The 16868-nt window shown below is 42.6% G+C and overlaps 1 protein-coding gene across 2 annotated transcripts in view; it reads left to right on the top strand.

Annotated features, from left to right (window-relative positions):
• Positions 1-16397, top strand: part of LOC110491642 (heparan sulfate glucosamine 3-O-sulfotransferase 2-like) — a 46490-nt gene extending 30093 nt beyond the window's left edge. Inside the window, exons 1-2 of one of the 2 annotated variants that reach the window (XM_021565240.2) lie at positions 9001-9994; positions 14196-16397. In XM_021565240.2, the coding sequence (XP_021420915.2) occupies positions 9474-9994; positions 14196-14814 (1140 nt within the window). In that variant the 5' untranslated portion in view covers positions 9001-9473 and the 3' untranslated portion in view covers positions 14815-16397. Of the gene's footprint in view, positions 1-9000; positions 9995-14195 lie in introns of those variants that run through there. The other variant, XM_036946511.1, reaches the window with a different exon arrangement.
• The last annotated feature ends 471 nt before the right edge of the window (positions 16398-16868 follow it).

Here is a 16868-nt window from a genome sequence, read left to right as displayed (position 1 = left end):
CGTCTGAAGTTTGCTAGAGAGCATTTGGATGATCCAAAAGAAGATTGGGAGAATGTCATATGGTCAGATGAAACCAAAATATAACTTTTTGGTAAAAACTCAACTCGTTGTGTTTGCAGGACAAAGAATGCTGAGTTGCATCCAAAGAACACCATACCTACTGTGAAGCATGGGGGTAGAAACATCATGCTTTGGGGCTGTTTTTCTGCAAAGGGACCAGGACGACTGATCCGTGTAAAGGAAAGAATGAATGGGACCATGTATCGTGAGATTTTGAGTGAAAACCTCCTTCCATCAGCAAGGGCATTGAAGATTAAACGTGGCTGGGTCTTTCAGCATGACAATGATCCCAAACACACCGCCCGGGCAACGAAGGAGTGGCTTCGTAAGAAGCATTTCAAGGTCCTGGAGTGGCCTAGCCAGTCTCCATATCTTAACCCCATAGAAAATCTTTGGAGGGAGTTGAAAGTCTGTGTTGCCCAGCAACAGCCCCAAAACATCACTGCTCTAGAGGAGATCTGCATGGAGGAATGGGCCAAAATACCAGCAACAGTGTGTGAAAACCTTGTGAAGACTTACAGAACATTTTGACCTCTATCATTGCCAACAAAGGGTATATAACAAAGTATTGAGATAAACTTTTGTTATTGACCAAATACTTATTTTCCACCATAATTTGCAAATAAATTCATAAAAATTCCTACAATGTGATTTTCTGGATTTTTTTTTCTCATTTTGTCTGTCATAGTTGAAGTGTACCTATGATGAAAATTACAGGCCTCTCTCATCTTTTTAAGTGGGAGAACTTGCACAATTGGTGGCTGACTAAATACTTTTTTGCCCCATGTATTAACTACACGTTGACACATCCAGTCCAAAACGGGAGGTTGAAAAAATACTCAAGTTACGTAGCATGTCTTTAACCAACTATGAGGAGGAATCTTTCACTACCCAAGTTTCATCTTTAGGGAACAGAATCCCACCTTGTGATTAGAGACTTTGTAAACATAATAGTTTAAAATTCATTCACAATCACAGGTTCTAGGCCCATTTATAGGAAACAATAGGGAAGCAGATATTTTAAAAAATAACAATGAAAGCTACATTTTAAAGGAATAAAGGTTTAGATTTGCTTGCTTGAAACAGGCTACAGTATAACAACGACACAACATACTTTTACTGGATGCTAAATGAAAGGAAGAGAAAACGGTTAGCCATTGCATTTACAAAAAAACAGTGATTATTAATAGAAATACAAATTAATTTACTTCAAGACAGTCTTCTTAAGGGAGGGCTTTCAAAGTCTAATCCCAAACACAAACCAACTGGAAACAATTGAAAACAAAAATGGCATTCCTGTAGTCGCATAATTTTACAAAAACATTTGAAATATTGTCAAACTTAAGCAAACAAGCACTGATACAAATCTACAAACATATCTTCAAGACATTATTGATCATGCCCCAAATATTTATTCTCAAATAAATTGCATGGTCCCCAAAAGGTTTCTCCTTACACAAACAATAAAATTGCACAGTAACAACTCATCACAGACTACACTGGACCTTCAGGAGATCATGGCTAGAAGGCATCCAGCTTTTGTCAAATCATAGTCAGATTTGATTTCTCGAGGCAGGTTAGGAGAACTTACAGTGCATTCGGAAAGTAGCCAGACCCTTTGACTTTCCAATTTTTTTTACGCTACAGCCTTATTCTAAAATGTTTTTGTTTTTTTAATTCCCCTCATCAATTTACACAATATACCCCATAATGACAAGGCAGAAACATATTTGGGTAAATTTTAGCACATTTATTTAAAAAAAAAAATAACACTGAAATCTTACATTTACATAAGCCTTCAGACCCTTTACTCAGTACTTTGTTGAAGCACATTTTCGCAGCGATTACAGCCTTGAGTCTTCTTAGGTATGATGCTACCAACTTGGCACACCTGTATTTAGGAAGATTCTCCCATTCTTCTCTGCAGATCCTCTCAAGCACAGCTATTTTCAGGTCTCTCCAGAGATGCTTGATCAGGTGCAAGTCCGGACTCTGGTTGGGCCACTCAAGGACACCCAGAGACTTGTCCTGAAGCCACTCCTACGTTGTCTTGGCTGTGTGCTTAGAGTCGTTGTCCTGTTGGAAGGTAAGCCTTCACCCGATACTGAGGTCCTGAGCACTCTGGAGCAAGTTTTCATCAAGGATCTCTCTGCACTTTGCTCCGTTCATCTTTCTCTCGTTCCTGATTAGTCTCCCAGTCCCTGCTGCTTAAAAACGTCCCAACAGCATGATGCTGCCAATACCATGCTTCACCATAGGCATTCAAGCCAAAGAGTTCAATCTTGGTTTAATCAGACCAGAGAATCTTGTTTCTCATGGTCAGAGCATCCTTTAGGTGCCTTTTGGCAAACTCCAAGCAGGCTGTCATGTGCCTTTTACTGAGGAATGGTTTCTGTCTGACCACTCTACCATAAAGGCCTTATTAGTTGAGTGCTATGGAGAAGGGAGAACATTCCAGAAGAACAACCATCTCCCCAGAGGAACTCTAGAGCCCTGTCAGAGTGACCATCGGGTTCTTGATCTCTTCCCTGACCAAGGCCTGCTCCCCTGATTGCTCAGTTTGGCCGGGCAGCCAGCTCTAGGAATAGTCTGTTTCCAAACTTTTTCCATTTAAGAATGATGGAGGCCACTGTGTTCTTCTGGGACTTCAGTGGTGCAGACATTTTTTAGTACTCTTCCCCAGATCTGTGCCTCGACACAATCCTGACTCAGAGCTCTACGGACAATACCTTCGATCTCATGACTTGGTTTTTGCTCTGACATACACTGTCAACTGTGGGACCTTCTATAGACAGGTGTGTGCCTTTCCAAATCATATGCAATCAATTTAATTTGCCACAGGTGGACTCCAATCAAGTTGTAGAAACATCTCAAGGATGATCAATGGAAACAGGATGCACCTGAGCTCAATTTCGAGTCTCACAGCAAAGGGTCTGAATACTTATGTAAATAAGGTATCTGTTACAATACATCAATAAATTTGCAAATATTTCTAAAAACCTGTTTTCACTTTGTCATTATGGGGTATTTTGTGTAGATTGATGAGGAAAACATTTTATTTAATATATTTTAGAATAAGGCTGTAACATTCTTTATTTTTTTTTTTAAAGTCAAGGGGTCTGAATACTTCCGAATGCACTGTTCGTAGCAGGTTAGGATAACTTACATAGCAGGTTAGGAGAATTAGGTTAATGTTATGAAAAGGGTAAGGGTTAACTAAAATGTCAAAACTTTCAACTTTTGACATTTATTTGACAAAAGCTGGATCCCTTCCAGCCATAACCACTTCAGGACAAAGCTCTCACAAAGGCCTAAAGGGTTATTTTTAATTCCTTTTACATATTCACCGCTAATTAGGGTCCCCTGGGAAACTAAGGATCTTACCCTGTCACACAAGACCTTATGAGTAGGCCTCATTCCACTTGCAAAGAGTGCATAACACTCCGAGGACTGGAGTAGCTCTGTGGCAGCTGTCGACTCTTCTACAATGACAAATAAAGCAGCAGCTTATAGGGACAATTATCAACAGATACCGTTCAGTCTGAACTAGGATCAGCCAGACACAACTAGACAAACTGCTCTACACCCCTGAGATTGCAATATTTGTAAAGTCAAATTGTGTGTTTTCTACTGAACTTAATTTAGTTATTCATCTTCAAAGACTTACTTCAATAGTTCATTTGATTGACTCATTATACGAAACCCCTTTAGATACAAATTCAAAGAATCAACATTTTTATAATACAATCATACTTTGTCAGGGTATTCAAGGGCTAAGTGTCTGATCAGATTTGGTGGAGTGATCAGATACTGCCTCCAGGCTGACGTTAGTATGACCCTAGTATGATAAATGTGCTAGATGATGTGAAATGAATCCTCAGACTATAAATATAAATAGATTGATAAAGTCTTAGTTCAGCATATCTATAATGTAAACATTGCGTCAGTGTATTTATAAGTGCTGAGTGTCTGATCAGATTTAGGAGTGGGTAATCAGACAGACGCTGCACCCCCAGGCTAACTGTTAGTCTGATAAATGGGCAGTTGTGACACAACACAGTGCACGCTCAACAGCGGTGATTATAACATTTAATCACCAGCCCGTATCGCCATGCTGACACTGTCCAGCCAGGCATCTCGCGCCAAGGGTATGATTTACCCGCCTTTGCCTGGGAGAAAAACTCATTCAGGAGACGGATTGCTGAGCGAGCCTCTCCGACCGGGCCTATAAATCATTCTTTAATCAAAGAGCACTGAGATTGGGCCGGCGTGGACACCTACGGGAGCACAGTCGACACCTCAACTCCTCCCGGCACTGGGGCAGCTCTCCCCTGATTGTTTCCTTTTCTCCTATGGTTTCTTATCCGGCTGTATGTATCAGTCATCTGGGGGTAAGACAGACCAGGATGTGGATGATGTGGATCTGGTGCCCCCCACTCACTAACCTCCAGAGGGATGTCTGGGAACAATGTGTGGGTGAGGTCACTTCACAGACTGACACACTGATCCATACCCATCACAAGGACAAACACACTTGTAACACATATACACACACACACACACACACACACACACTCAACTGCGTTTATTTTCAGCAAACTTTAGCAAACTTGTAAATATTTGTATGAACATAACAATATTCAACAACTGAGACATAAACTGAACACGTTACACAGACATGTGACTAACAGAAATGTAATAATGTGTTCCTGAACAAAGGGGGGGTCAAAATCAAAAGTAACAGTCAGTATCTGGTGTGGCCACCAGCTGCATTACGTACTGCAGTGCATCTCCTCCTCATGGACTGCACCAGATTTGCCAGTTCTTGCTGTGAGATGTTACCCCACTCTTCCACCAAGGCACCTGTAAGTTCCCGGACATTTCTGGGGGGGAATGTCCCTAGCCCTCACCCTCCGATCCAACAGGTCCCAGATGTGCTCAATGGGATTGAGATCCTGGCTCTTCGCTGGCCATGGCAGAACACTGACATTCCTGTCTTGCAGGAAATCACACATAGAATGAGCAGTATGGCCGGTGGCATTGTCATGCTGGAGGGTCATGTCAGGATGAGCCTGCAGGAAGGGTACCACATGAGGGAGGAGGATGTCTTCCCTGTAACGTACAGCGTTGAGATTGCCTGCAATGACAACAAGCTCAGTCCGATGATGCTGTGACACACCGCCCCAGACCCTCCACCTCCAAATCGATACCGCTCCAGAGTACAGGCCTCGGTGTAACGCTCATTCCTTCGACGATAAACGTGAATCCGACCACCACCCCTGGTGAGACAAAACCGCGACTCGTCAGTGAAGAGCTTTTTGCCAGTCCTGTATGTTCCAGCGACGGTGGGTTTGTGCCCATAGGCGACATTGTTGCCGGTGATGTCTAGTGAGGACCTGCCTTACAACAGGCCTACAAGACCTCAATCCAGCCTCTCTCAGCCTATGGTGGACAGTCTGAGCACTGATGGAGTGATTGTGCGCTCCTGGTGTAACTCGGGTAGTTGTTGTTGCTCTCCTGTACCTGTCCCGCAGGTGTGATGTTCGGAGGTACCGATCCTGTGCAGGTGTTGTTACACGTGGTCTGCCACTGCGAGGACGATCAGCTGTCTGCCCTGTCTCCCTGTAGCACCGTCTTAGGCGTCTCACAGTACGGACATTGCAATTTATTGCCCTGGCCACATCTGCAGTCCTCATGCTTTCTGGCAGCATGCCTAAGGCACGTTCACGCAGATGAGCAGGGACCCTGGGCATCTTTCTTTTGGTGTTTTTCTGAGTCAGTAGAAAGGCCTCTTTAGTGTCCTAAGTTTTCATAACTGTGACCTTAATTGCCTAAGCTGTTAGTGTCTTAACGACCGTTCCACAGGAGCATGTTCATGAATTGTTTATGGTTCATTGAACAAGCATGAGAAAAGTGTTTAAACACTTTACAATGAAGATCTGTGAAGTGATTTGCATTTTTACAAATTATCTTTGAAAGACAGGGTCCTGAAAAAGGGAAAGTTTCTTTTTTTGCTGAGTTTATGTATACACTAAACAACAATATAAAAGGCAACATACAACAATTGCAAAGATGTTACTGAGTTACAGTTCATGTAAGAAAATCAGTCAAAGGAAGTAAATTCATTAGGCCCTACTCTATGGATTTCACATGACTGGGAATACATCTGTTGGTCACAGATGCCTTTAAAAAATAAAGGTAGGGGCGTGGATCAGAAACCATTCAGTGACTGGTGTGACCACCCTTTGCGTCATGCAGTGCGACACATCTCTTTCACATAGAGTTGATCAGGCTGTTGATTGTGGCTTGTGGAATGTCCCAATCATCTTTACTGGCTGTGTGAAGTTGCTTGATATTGGCTGTTGTACACATCGATCCAGAGCATCCCAAACATGCTCAATCGGTGACATGTCTTGTGAGTATGCAGGCCATGGAAGAACTGGGACATTTTCAGCTTCCAGGAATTGCGTACATGATGTTGTGCATTATCATACTGAAACATGAGGTGATGGTGGTGGATGAAAGGCACGTCAATGGGCCTCAGGATCTCGTCAAGCTCTCTCTTTGCATTCAAATTGCCATCGAAAAAAATGTAATTGTGTTTGTTGTCCGTAACGTATGCCTGCCTATACCATAACCCCACCGCCACCGTGGGGCACTCTGTTCACAATGTTGACGTTGGGAAACCGCTCGCTTGCACGACACTATACATGTGGTCTGTGAGGCCTGTTGGACGTACTGTGACATTGTTTTCTGTGACATTGTGTTGTATGACAAAACTGCACATTTTAGAGTGGATGGATTACCTTGGCAAATAAGAAGTGCTCACTAACAGGGATGTAAACAAATTTGTGAACAAAATCTGAGAGACCAACAATTTACACTTTGCATGAACCAACAATTTACACGTTGTGTTTGTATTTTTGTTCATTGAATATATACACTACATGACCAAAAGTATGTGGACACCAGCTCGTCGAACATCTCATTCCAAAATCATGGTCATTAATATGGAGTCAGTCCCCCATTTGCTGTTACAACAGCCTTCACTCTTCTGGGAAGTCTTTCCACTAGATGTTGGAACATTGCTGCGGGGACTTGCTTCTATTCAGCCACAAGAGCATTAGTGAGGTCAGGCACTGATCTTTGGCGATGACGCCTAGCTTGCATTCGCCGTTCCAATTCATCCCGAAGGTGTTCGATGGGGTTGAGGTCAGTGTAGCTCTGTGCAGGCTAGTCAAGTGCTTCCACACCAATCTCGAGAAACCATTTCTGTATGGACCTCGCTTTGTGCACGGGAGTGTTGTCATGCTGAAACAGGAAAGGGCCTGCCTCGCTCCTATCACTATGAGGCAGGGACATGAAAAGGCGACAGGAAGAACACCTGTGTGTATGAGACGGAGATACACGTGCGGCCGCACGAGCATGCAGTTGAAACTTTACAGTTGACACTATGCATTGGGACAGGTTGGCCTTGCGCATGGTAATCTTAGGCTCGGGCCATGGAAACCCATTTCATGAAACTCCCGATGAGCAGTTATTGTGCTGACATTGCTTCCAGAGGCAGTTTGGATCTCGGTAGTGAGTGGACAGATGATTTCTACGTGCTACGCGCTTCAGTACTCGGTGGTCCCATTCTGTGAGCTTGTGTGGCCTACCACTTTACGGCTGAGCCGTTGTCACTCCTAGATGTTTCCACTTCACAATAACAGCACTTATAGATGTTTCCACTTCACAATAACAGCACTTACAGTTGACCAGGGCAGCTCTAGCAGGGTAGAAATTTTATGAACTGACATGTTGGAATGATAGTGCCACGTTGAAAGTCACTGAGCTCTTCAGTATGGGCCATTCTACTGCCAATGTTTGTCTATTGATATTGCATGGCTGAAATATCCACACCCAAATTTGAAGGGGTGTCCACATACTTTTAAGCCTTGAGACAATTGAGACATGGATTGTGAATGTGTGCCATTTAAGGGGTGAAAGGGCAAGACAAAATATTTAAGTGCCTTTGAAAGGGGTATGGTAGTAGGTGCCAGGCATGCCGGTTTGAGTGTGTCAAGAACTGCAATTCTGCTGGATTTTTCACTCTCAACAGTTTGCTGTGTGTATCAACAATGGTCCACCACCCAAAGCACATCCAGCCAACTTCAAACAACTGTGGGAAGCATTGGACTCAACATTTCGTTCTTTAATTACGCAAGTCAGTTAAGAACAAATTCTTATTTACAATGACAGTCTACCCCGGCCAAACCCTAACCCGGACAACGCTTGGCCAATTGTGCGCCGCCGTATGGGACTGCCAATCACGGCCGGTTGTGATACAGCCTGGAATCGAACCAGGGTCTGTAGTGATGCCTTTGGCACTGAGATGCAGTGCCTTAGACCGTCCCTGTGGAACGCTTTCGACACCTTGCAGTCCACAGCCCAACAAATTGAGGATGTTCTGAGGGCAAAAGGGGGTCAAACTCAACATTAGGAAGCTGTTCCTAATGTTTTATACTCTCAGTATTTATATACAGTATATAATATATGAATGACATGTAGGCTCGTAATTGTTTTCATAACATTTATATAATGATAGGCATGCTATAGTCAAAGATGAACCCTTCTAGACACTGATATACATGGCTGGCATAAGCATTGGTTCAGCAGGTCTGAAGACCAAATACAATACATATTCTAATACATTACAGTGGACAAGCAGCAATAAATCAATGAAAGCCTATGGCACAATTCAAATATTATGACAAACCAAGGTGTCGTGAAGAAAATGAAGGATGCACTTGCGTCAGTTTAAGATTTGGGTAGGCTAGAGGAATCTACAGATTTTTTTCTTCAAAAAAAGAAACGTTGATAACTGACGTCAGGCGCACCTTCAATAATGTATATTTTTCTCTTGTATTGGCAGTCTTGTGAAGTAGACGGAACGGAGAGAACTGCGCCGCACGCTCCCAGCTTTTCGGGCTAGTGCGCTAATAAGAAATACAAGGATTTTACAATAGGATGTGTTCAAGATTTCATAACGGAAAGGAGGAGTTTTTTTTAACTAAGTGAAGAAGTAAAACATACTACAGTAGGCTACTATTTCCTGACGCAAGCACACACCTGAGTGATTTTGGTGGTTCGATCCAGGATGAAGTGAAGTAATGTGCCGCAATATTGAAATAATTCGGATATCTGAAACAAGCTTGAATGTAATACCCTGATTGCTATTTGTGATGTGCGCTTTTAGCCACCACTTAAACTGTTCCCAGGGCAGTTCTGGGGGAATGAAGATATTAGTCAGAGCTGGGTTTATATACCCGTGGATATAGGCTACGTTTTGTCTTCACTCTTTTAACGACAACGCAGATAACAAGTAAATAATCAATAAATAAAAACCATGCACCATCTAAATCCGTGGAGATATGGCATGCATTCTCCTCTATAGCCGAGTTGCGCCGTCTTCATATAGGCATACCAGGACATGCGTCTGCATATTTTCCATATCTCTATCACTATCATATATATGCTACTGTCTCTTATTTTCTTCTGATGCTATCATGCAAAAACCAAGTGATCCAACGCAGAACTGCCTGCGCCTCAGGAGTGATGGAGGCAAAAAACTTCAGCAAAAATCTCCTTACTGCACTTTGCCATTGGACGCGAGAGCGACAAGGGAAATATCTCTCCATGAAGCGAACCAAAGCAACGCCTCGGTTAATCACAACACAGTTCGGAATTTCACATCAGACCGTCCAACCACTAACAACTTGGGCAGTGGGAAGTTCGGGAATAAGAAGTTGCCAAATGCCATCATTGTCGGTGTTAAAAAGGGCGGCACAAGAGCTGTCTTGGAGTTTATAAGAATCCACCCGGACGTACGGGCGGTCGGCACAGAAACGCATTTTTTCGACAGGAACTATGACCGTGGACTAGACTGGTACAGGTAAGACAATAAATAATTTTACACTTGTACAGGTGTCGACCTCGGGGGCTCATTAACGGAAGTCAACCGTCATGCCAACGGCTGTGTTGTGCGCGAATTCATCATGCATTGGATTTTGCTGTTTAGTCCTGATTTTTGTAAAGAGGCATTTTGTAAAAAAGGTACATTTAGTGAAAAGGAGCCTTGTGGAAGGCTCAATACCAAAACCTGTATTCATCTCGCTGTCATTTATTGTCATTCCCCTGAAACCCATTAACCTAATTATTTTCCCTCACGTCTCCCTCCTCTATCTTATCGTTCACATCCCTTTTCTCGCTTAGTTTCTTGCCATAATAATTTATTGTAGCCTACTAGTTTGTTTGTTGAACGAGACAATGCAATCGTCAGTGGAGAGGAGCGTGTCATGTAGCCTGGAGAATATAGCCTCCTCTGACCTGTCCATCTGTTCAAAGGCAATGTCAGAGAAACAAGTTCAAACAACAGTTCCATGTCATGTTGACAGTCATGTTGACAGTGGTCAGTGGAGGATGACAGTAATTGGAAGATATTTTGTGCCACATCAACTCAGGTGTTTTTGTCATCCATCAAAAAACCGACCTTGAGCATCAGTGGCTATTACTTTCCAAATAAAGATGCTTTCTTCTTCAGAATGTGTCTTCAGAAGATTGATCCATGATGTGTCTATTTGTCAACAGTAGGCTAGAAGCTGCTGATTCATTGCAACTGTATTTTTAGCCATTGTCTGCAACTGTTTTCTTCTTATCAATGAATAGGATACCATTTCATTAAATTCAATCAGACAGAGCTATGCATGCGTTTTGGGGGAGTTTTAGAACTTGAAGTGACCAAAAATAAATTGGTGTACCTGACAGAAAACAACCAAAAGTTTCGGTGGCCTACTTGTTTGACCCAGTTATGACCCAGAGTGTCATTTTCCTCTGTCCAATCTACATTACATCTCACAGGTGATTTATTACTGCTGAACATGGGACTGAGCTAGTTACAGTATATGAGAAAGACAGAGAGAGAGATCTTTCCCACACAAGTCTCTTGTGGAAACTACCTTCTGTGACATTGGTAAAGAGTGCTTATTGTTTTTATGTTTCACTGGAAACAGGCCCATAGCCAGACTGGACCTCCCTTGATGTCTATGGCCATAATGTACTGATACTCTTTGCATACTAAATTAGTATACAATTACTAAATATACTATAGGTATACTGTAGGTATAGAATCAACAATACATTTCACTGCACCTATCCAATGGATGTGACAATAATATATATATATATATATATATATATATATATATATATAAAAACTCAAACACAATCCCTCCATCAGTGCTCAGACTGTCCGCAATAGGCTGAGAGAAGCTGGACTGAGGGCTTGTAGGCCTGTTGTAAGGCAGGTCCTCACCAGACATCACCGGCAACAACGTTGCCTGTGGGCACAAACTCACCGTTGCTAAACCACTCAGGACTGGCAAAAAGTGCTCTTCACTGACAAGCCACGGTTTTATCTCACCAGGGGTGGTGGTCGGATTCACGTTTATCGTCGAAGGAATGAGCGTTACACCGAGGCCTGTACTCTGGAGTGAGATCGATTTGGAGGTGGAGGGTCCGTCATGGTCTGGGGCGGTGTGTTACAGCATCATCGGACTGAGCTTGTTGTCATTGCAGGCAATCGCAACGCTGTGCATTACAGGGAAGACATCCTCCTCCCTCATGTGGTACCCTTCCTGCAGGCTCATCCTGACATGACCCTCCAGCATGACAATGCCACCAGCCATACTGCTCGTTCTGTGCGTGATTTCCTGCAAGACAGGAATGCCAGTGCTCTGCCATGGCCAGCGAAGAGCCCGGATGTTTCTTTTTTGCTGAGTTTACACACACACACACACACACACACACACACACACACACACACACACACACACACACACACACACTACCGTTCAAAGGTTTGGGGTCACTTAGAAATGTCTTTGTTTTTAATTAAAAGCACATTTTTTGTCTAAAATAACATCAAATTGATCATAAATACAGTGTAGACATTGTTAATATTGTAAATTGCTATTGGAGCTGGATTGATGATTTTTAATGGAATATCTACATAGGCATACAGAGGCCCATTATCAGCAAGCATTACTCCTGTGTTCCAATGGCACGTTGTGTTAGCTAATCTAAGTTTATAATTTTAAGGCTAATTGATCATTAGAAAATCCTTTTGAAATTATGTTAGCACAGCTGAAAACTGTTGTTCTGCTTAAAGAAGCAATAAAACTGGCCTTCTTTAGACTAGTTGAGTATCTGGAGCATCAGCATTTCTGGGTTCGATTACAGGCTCAAAATGGCCAGAAACAAATAACTTTCTTCTGAAACTCATCAGTATATTCTTGTTCTGAGAAATTAAGGCTATTCCATGCAATGAATTGCCAAGAAACCGAAGGCCTCGTGAAACGCTGTGTACTACTCCCTTCACAGAACAGCGCAAACTGGCTCTAACCAGAATAGAAATAGGAGTGAGAGGCCCCGGTGCACAACTGAGGAAGAGGACTAATACTAGTTTGAGAAACAGACACCTTACAAGTGCTCAACTGGCAGCTTCATTAAATAGTAACTGCAAAACATCAGTCTCAACGTCAACAGTGAAGGGGCGACTCCAGGATGCTGGCCTTCTAGGCAAATTTATGAAAACAAAAACAGAAATACCTTATTTACATAAGTATTAAGACCATTTGTTATGAGACTCGAAATTGAGCTCAGGTGCATCCTTTTCTTATTGATCATCCTTGAGGTGTTTCTACAACTTGATTGGAGTCCACCTGTAGTAAATTCAATTGATTGAACATGATTTGGAAAGGCACACACCTGTCTATATAAGCACCAACAGTTGACAGTAACATGTCAGAGCAAAAACCAAGCCTTGAGGTCTAAGGAATTATCCGTAGAGCCTTGAGACATGATTGTGTCGAGGCACAGATCTGGGGAAGGGTACCAAAACATTTCTGCAGCATTGATGGTCCCCAAGAACACAGTGGCCTCCATAATTCTTAAATGGAAGAAGTTTGGAACCACCAAGACTCTTCCTAGAGCTGGCCTCCCAGGAAACTTAGGAATCTGGGGAGAAGGGCCTTGGTTAGGGAAATGACCAAGAACCTGATGGTCACTGACAGAGCTCCAGAGTTTCTCTGTGGAGATGTGAGAACCTTCCAGAAGGACAACCATTTCTGCAGCACTCCACCAATCAGGCCAGGCAGAAGCCACTCCACAGTAAAATACACATGACAGCTTGCTTGGAGTTTGCCAAAAGGCACCTAAAGAACTCTCAGACCATGAGAAACAAGATTCTCTGGTCTGATAAAACCAGGATGAACTCTTTGACCTGAATGCCAAGTGTCACGTCTGGAGGAAACCTGGCACCATCCCTACGGTGAAGCATGGTGGTAGCAGCATCATGTTGTGGGGATGTTTTTCAGCAGCGAAGACTAGTCAGGATTGAGGGGGGAAGATGAACGGAGCAAAGTACAGAGAGATCCTTGATGAAAACATGCTCGGAGCACTCAGGACCTCAGACTGGGGCGAAGGTTCAACTTCCAACAGGATAACGACCCTAAGCACACAGCCAAGACAATGCAGGAGTGGCTTCGGGACAAGTCTCTGAATGTCGTAGAGTTGCCTAGCTATAGCCCGAATGTGAACCCAAACGAACATCTCTGGAGAGACCTGAAAGTAGCTGTGCAGTGACACTCCCCATTCAACCAGACAGAGCTTGAGAGGATCTGCAGAGAAGAATGTGAGAAACTACCCAAAAACAGGTGTGCCAAGCTTGTAGCGTGATACCGAAGACGACTCATGGCTGTAATTGCTGCCAAATGTGCTTCAACAAAGCGCTGAGTAAAGGTTCTGAATACTTATGTAAATATGATATTTCAGTTTGTTTATTATTTTGTATAAATTAGCAACAATTTCCGAAAAATTGATTTTGCTTTGTCATTACGGGGTATTGTGTGTAGATTGATGAGAAAAAAAACTATTTACAATTTTAGTATAAGGCTGTAACGTAATAATATGTGGAAAAAGTCAAGGGGTCTGACTACTTTCCGAATGCACTGTGTATATACATATATTTTTAATGACATTGCTGAACCATTCTTCTTAATCATGTATTAATTGTCTGTCTCTTCCTCTTTATTCAGATGCCTTATGCCACGGACTATGGAGAGCCAGATCACCATGGAGAAGACGCCCAGCTACTTTGTAACGAGGGAGACACCTCGCCGGATCTCCGCCATGTCCCGGGACACCAAGCTGATCGTGGTGGTGCGCGACCCTGTCACCCGGGTCATCTCTGACTACACGCAGACCCTGTCCAAGACACCTGACATTCCCAGCTTCCAGGATCTGGCCTTCCAGAACCAGAGTTTAGGATTGGTTGACACGTCTTGGAATGCCATCCGCATCGGCATGTACGCTCTGCACCTGGAAAACTGGCTCCGCTACTTCCCCCTGTCCCAGATCCACTTCGTCAACGGGGAGCGGCTCATCACGGACCCGGCTGGAGAACTGGCGCGGGTTCAGGACTTCCTGGGTCTGAAACGCATCGTCACGGACAAACATTTCTACTTCAACAGGACCAAAGGATTCCCCTGCCTGAAGAAACCAGAGAGCAGCAGCTCACCCCGCTGCCTGGGCAAGTCTAAAGGTAGAACCCACATTCAGATAGATCACGACACTATCGAGCAGCTACGGGACTTCTACAGGCCATACAATGTCAAGTTTTACGAAATGGTGGGTCAAGATTTTAGATGGGAATAGAGATTTGTGGGGAGGTCCGCAGTTTACAAGTGGCACAAGGAGAGACAAGATGTCATCCATGAATGTACGCACAGTTTAAATGTTTTTTTGGTGTGGTTCTATGGACCTCCTGTTTGGCTGTTGGTAATAGTGTGGCTCTAGCTAAAGTCGTGGGTCCAAGTCTCGAAGGGATCACATACACATATTTAAAAAATATGTACAGTGCATTCGGAAAGTATTCAGACCCCTTCCAACAGGACAACGACCCTAAGTACTGAGTAAAGGATCTGAATACTAATGTAAATGTGATATTTCAATTTAAATGTTTTTACAAATTGGCAAAATTGGCAAAAATTCGGTTTTTGCTTTGTCATTATGGGATACAGTGTGTAGATTGATGAGGGGGAAAAGACATTTCATCCATTTTAGAATAAGGCTGTAACGTAACAAAATGTGGATAAAGTGAAGGGGGTCCAAATACTTTGAATGTACTGTACTTACTGTCCTGTTAGTCGCTTTAGATAAGTGTCCGCTAAAGTTTTGAAAATCTCTTGGCCTTTTCCTGCTGACTAGCTTTCCTCTGTTGCCGACTAATATATAAAATAAGCCAATGTAATGGGATAGATGCAACTCCCCTCACTAATCTCAACTGAGATTAGGGGCAAGACCATGGAAAATGTGAGCATCATCTTCAGAGAGGGATATTATTGTAAAAGATAAATGGCACTCTGGGCTTGAACTAAAACGTAAGTGGGAGCTGGGAAGCCTCTGTCGATTAATGTACTGTATTACACTGAAAAACATTCTTGCTGTTTTGACAGTATTATACAACAGTAAATTGCCATGAATGGCAGTGCACGCTGGGTGATTTTAGGCGTAAACAGTAAATGATACTGTAAATTAAAAATAAACTTTGCTTTAACAGTACGTTACTGTTATTTTGAAGCGTGCCTTGTAAGAAGCTGCATTTGGCCACCCATTAGTGAGATAGTAGTGCCCCAACAATTAAATGTGTATAGGGGACCTATTGGAATGGCAACTAGTCTCAAACCTTTAATGGTTGAGTATTTACCATGTCCTATGATCTGTTTTGCCCTGTAGTCACTGACAGTTTGGAAGCCTTTGTTAAGGGCTCTAAAAGTGCAGGTGATATAAAATACAAAAATTGTGAATTTTATATCACTTACACTTCTAGAGGCCTTAACAAACATTTCAGAACTGCCATTCATTGATATGCTGTAATATGCAAACACATTACCTAGCAGCCAACCTGCTTGCACCAAGCACATGCAATTATGGTAAAATACTGTAAAATACAAACCCCATCTCCCCTCAATTAATTTAAATAATTCAACTATTCATTAATTGATTCATTGTGATTACCGTAAAACATATTACAGTAATGCACTGTACTGTTGTTTTACAGTAACTTACAGGCAGCCAGTTGTCTGTAAGTTACCATAAAACAATGGTAAAAGATTACAGTAACAGTATTGGATACCGTGACATACAGCATAGTTACATACTGTAAGTAAGTAACCTGTAAGTTACCGTAAAAACAACAGGAAAGATTTTACAGTGTACAGCAAAAGCTCACAATGGGACTGCAATAGCACAAAACCATCATATTTCCAAATCGTTTGTTTCTGATTTTAGCTGTGGACTAAATGAGCAATTAACCAGTATCATTTCATGGATACGAATGATGTAACATGTAACACTTTACTTCTGCTTTTGATGCTGCAAGGTCCCTTTTCATGTTTCAATAAAAAAAAAATAACTTAAGAAATATAATATATATAATCCCCCAATCCCCGCAAGATCAAATCAGATCAATACTTTATGAGCCCTTCTCTGTCAGTGAAGGTCACCTCTAATACAGTGGCCTCACTTCTGTTTGAATTTAGACATTTCGCCCTTTTCCCCAAGGTAACCCCTACACACTTTCTTCCTCTTGCCTTTTACAATCTTACTCACATCAATCTCCGCTAAATCAAAAGGTTGGTGTCACAATTGAAAACTGAAGTGTGTGGCCGTACCATCACAGCTACACGGTCTATTTGGACAAATCATTT

Source organism: Oncorhynchus mykiss, chromosome 16 (genome assembly GCF_013265735.2).
Source record: "Oncorhynchus mykiss isolate Arlee chromosome 16, USDA_OmykA_1.1, whole genome shotgun sequence".
Classification (NCBI taxonomy): domain Eukaryota; kingdom Metazoa; phylum Chordata; class Actinopteri; order Salmoniformes; family Salmonidae; genus Oncorhynchus; species Oncorhynchus mykiss.
The sequence above is the reverse complement of the archived record's forward strand: the minus strand, read 5'-3'. Positions and strand labels throughout refer to the sequence as shown.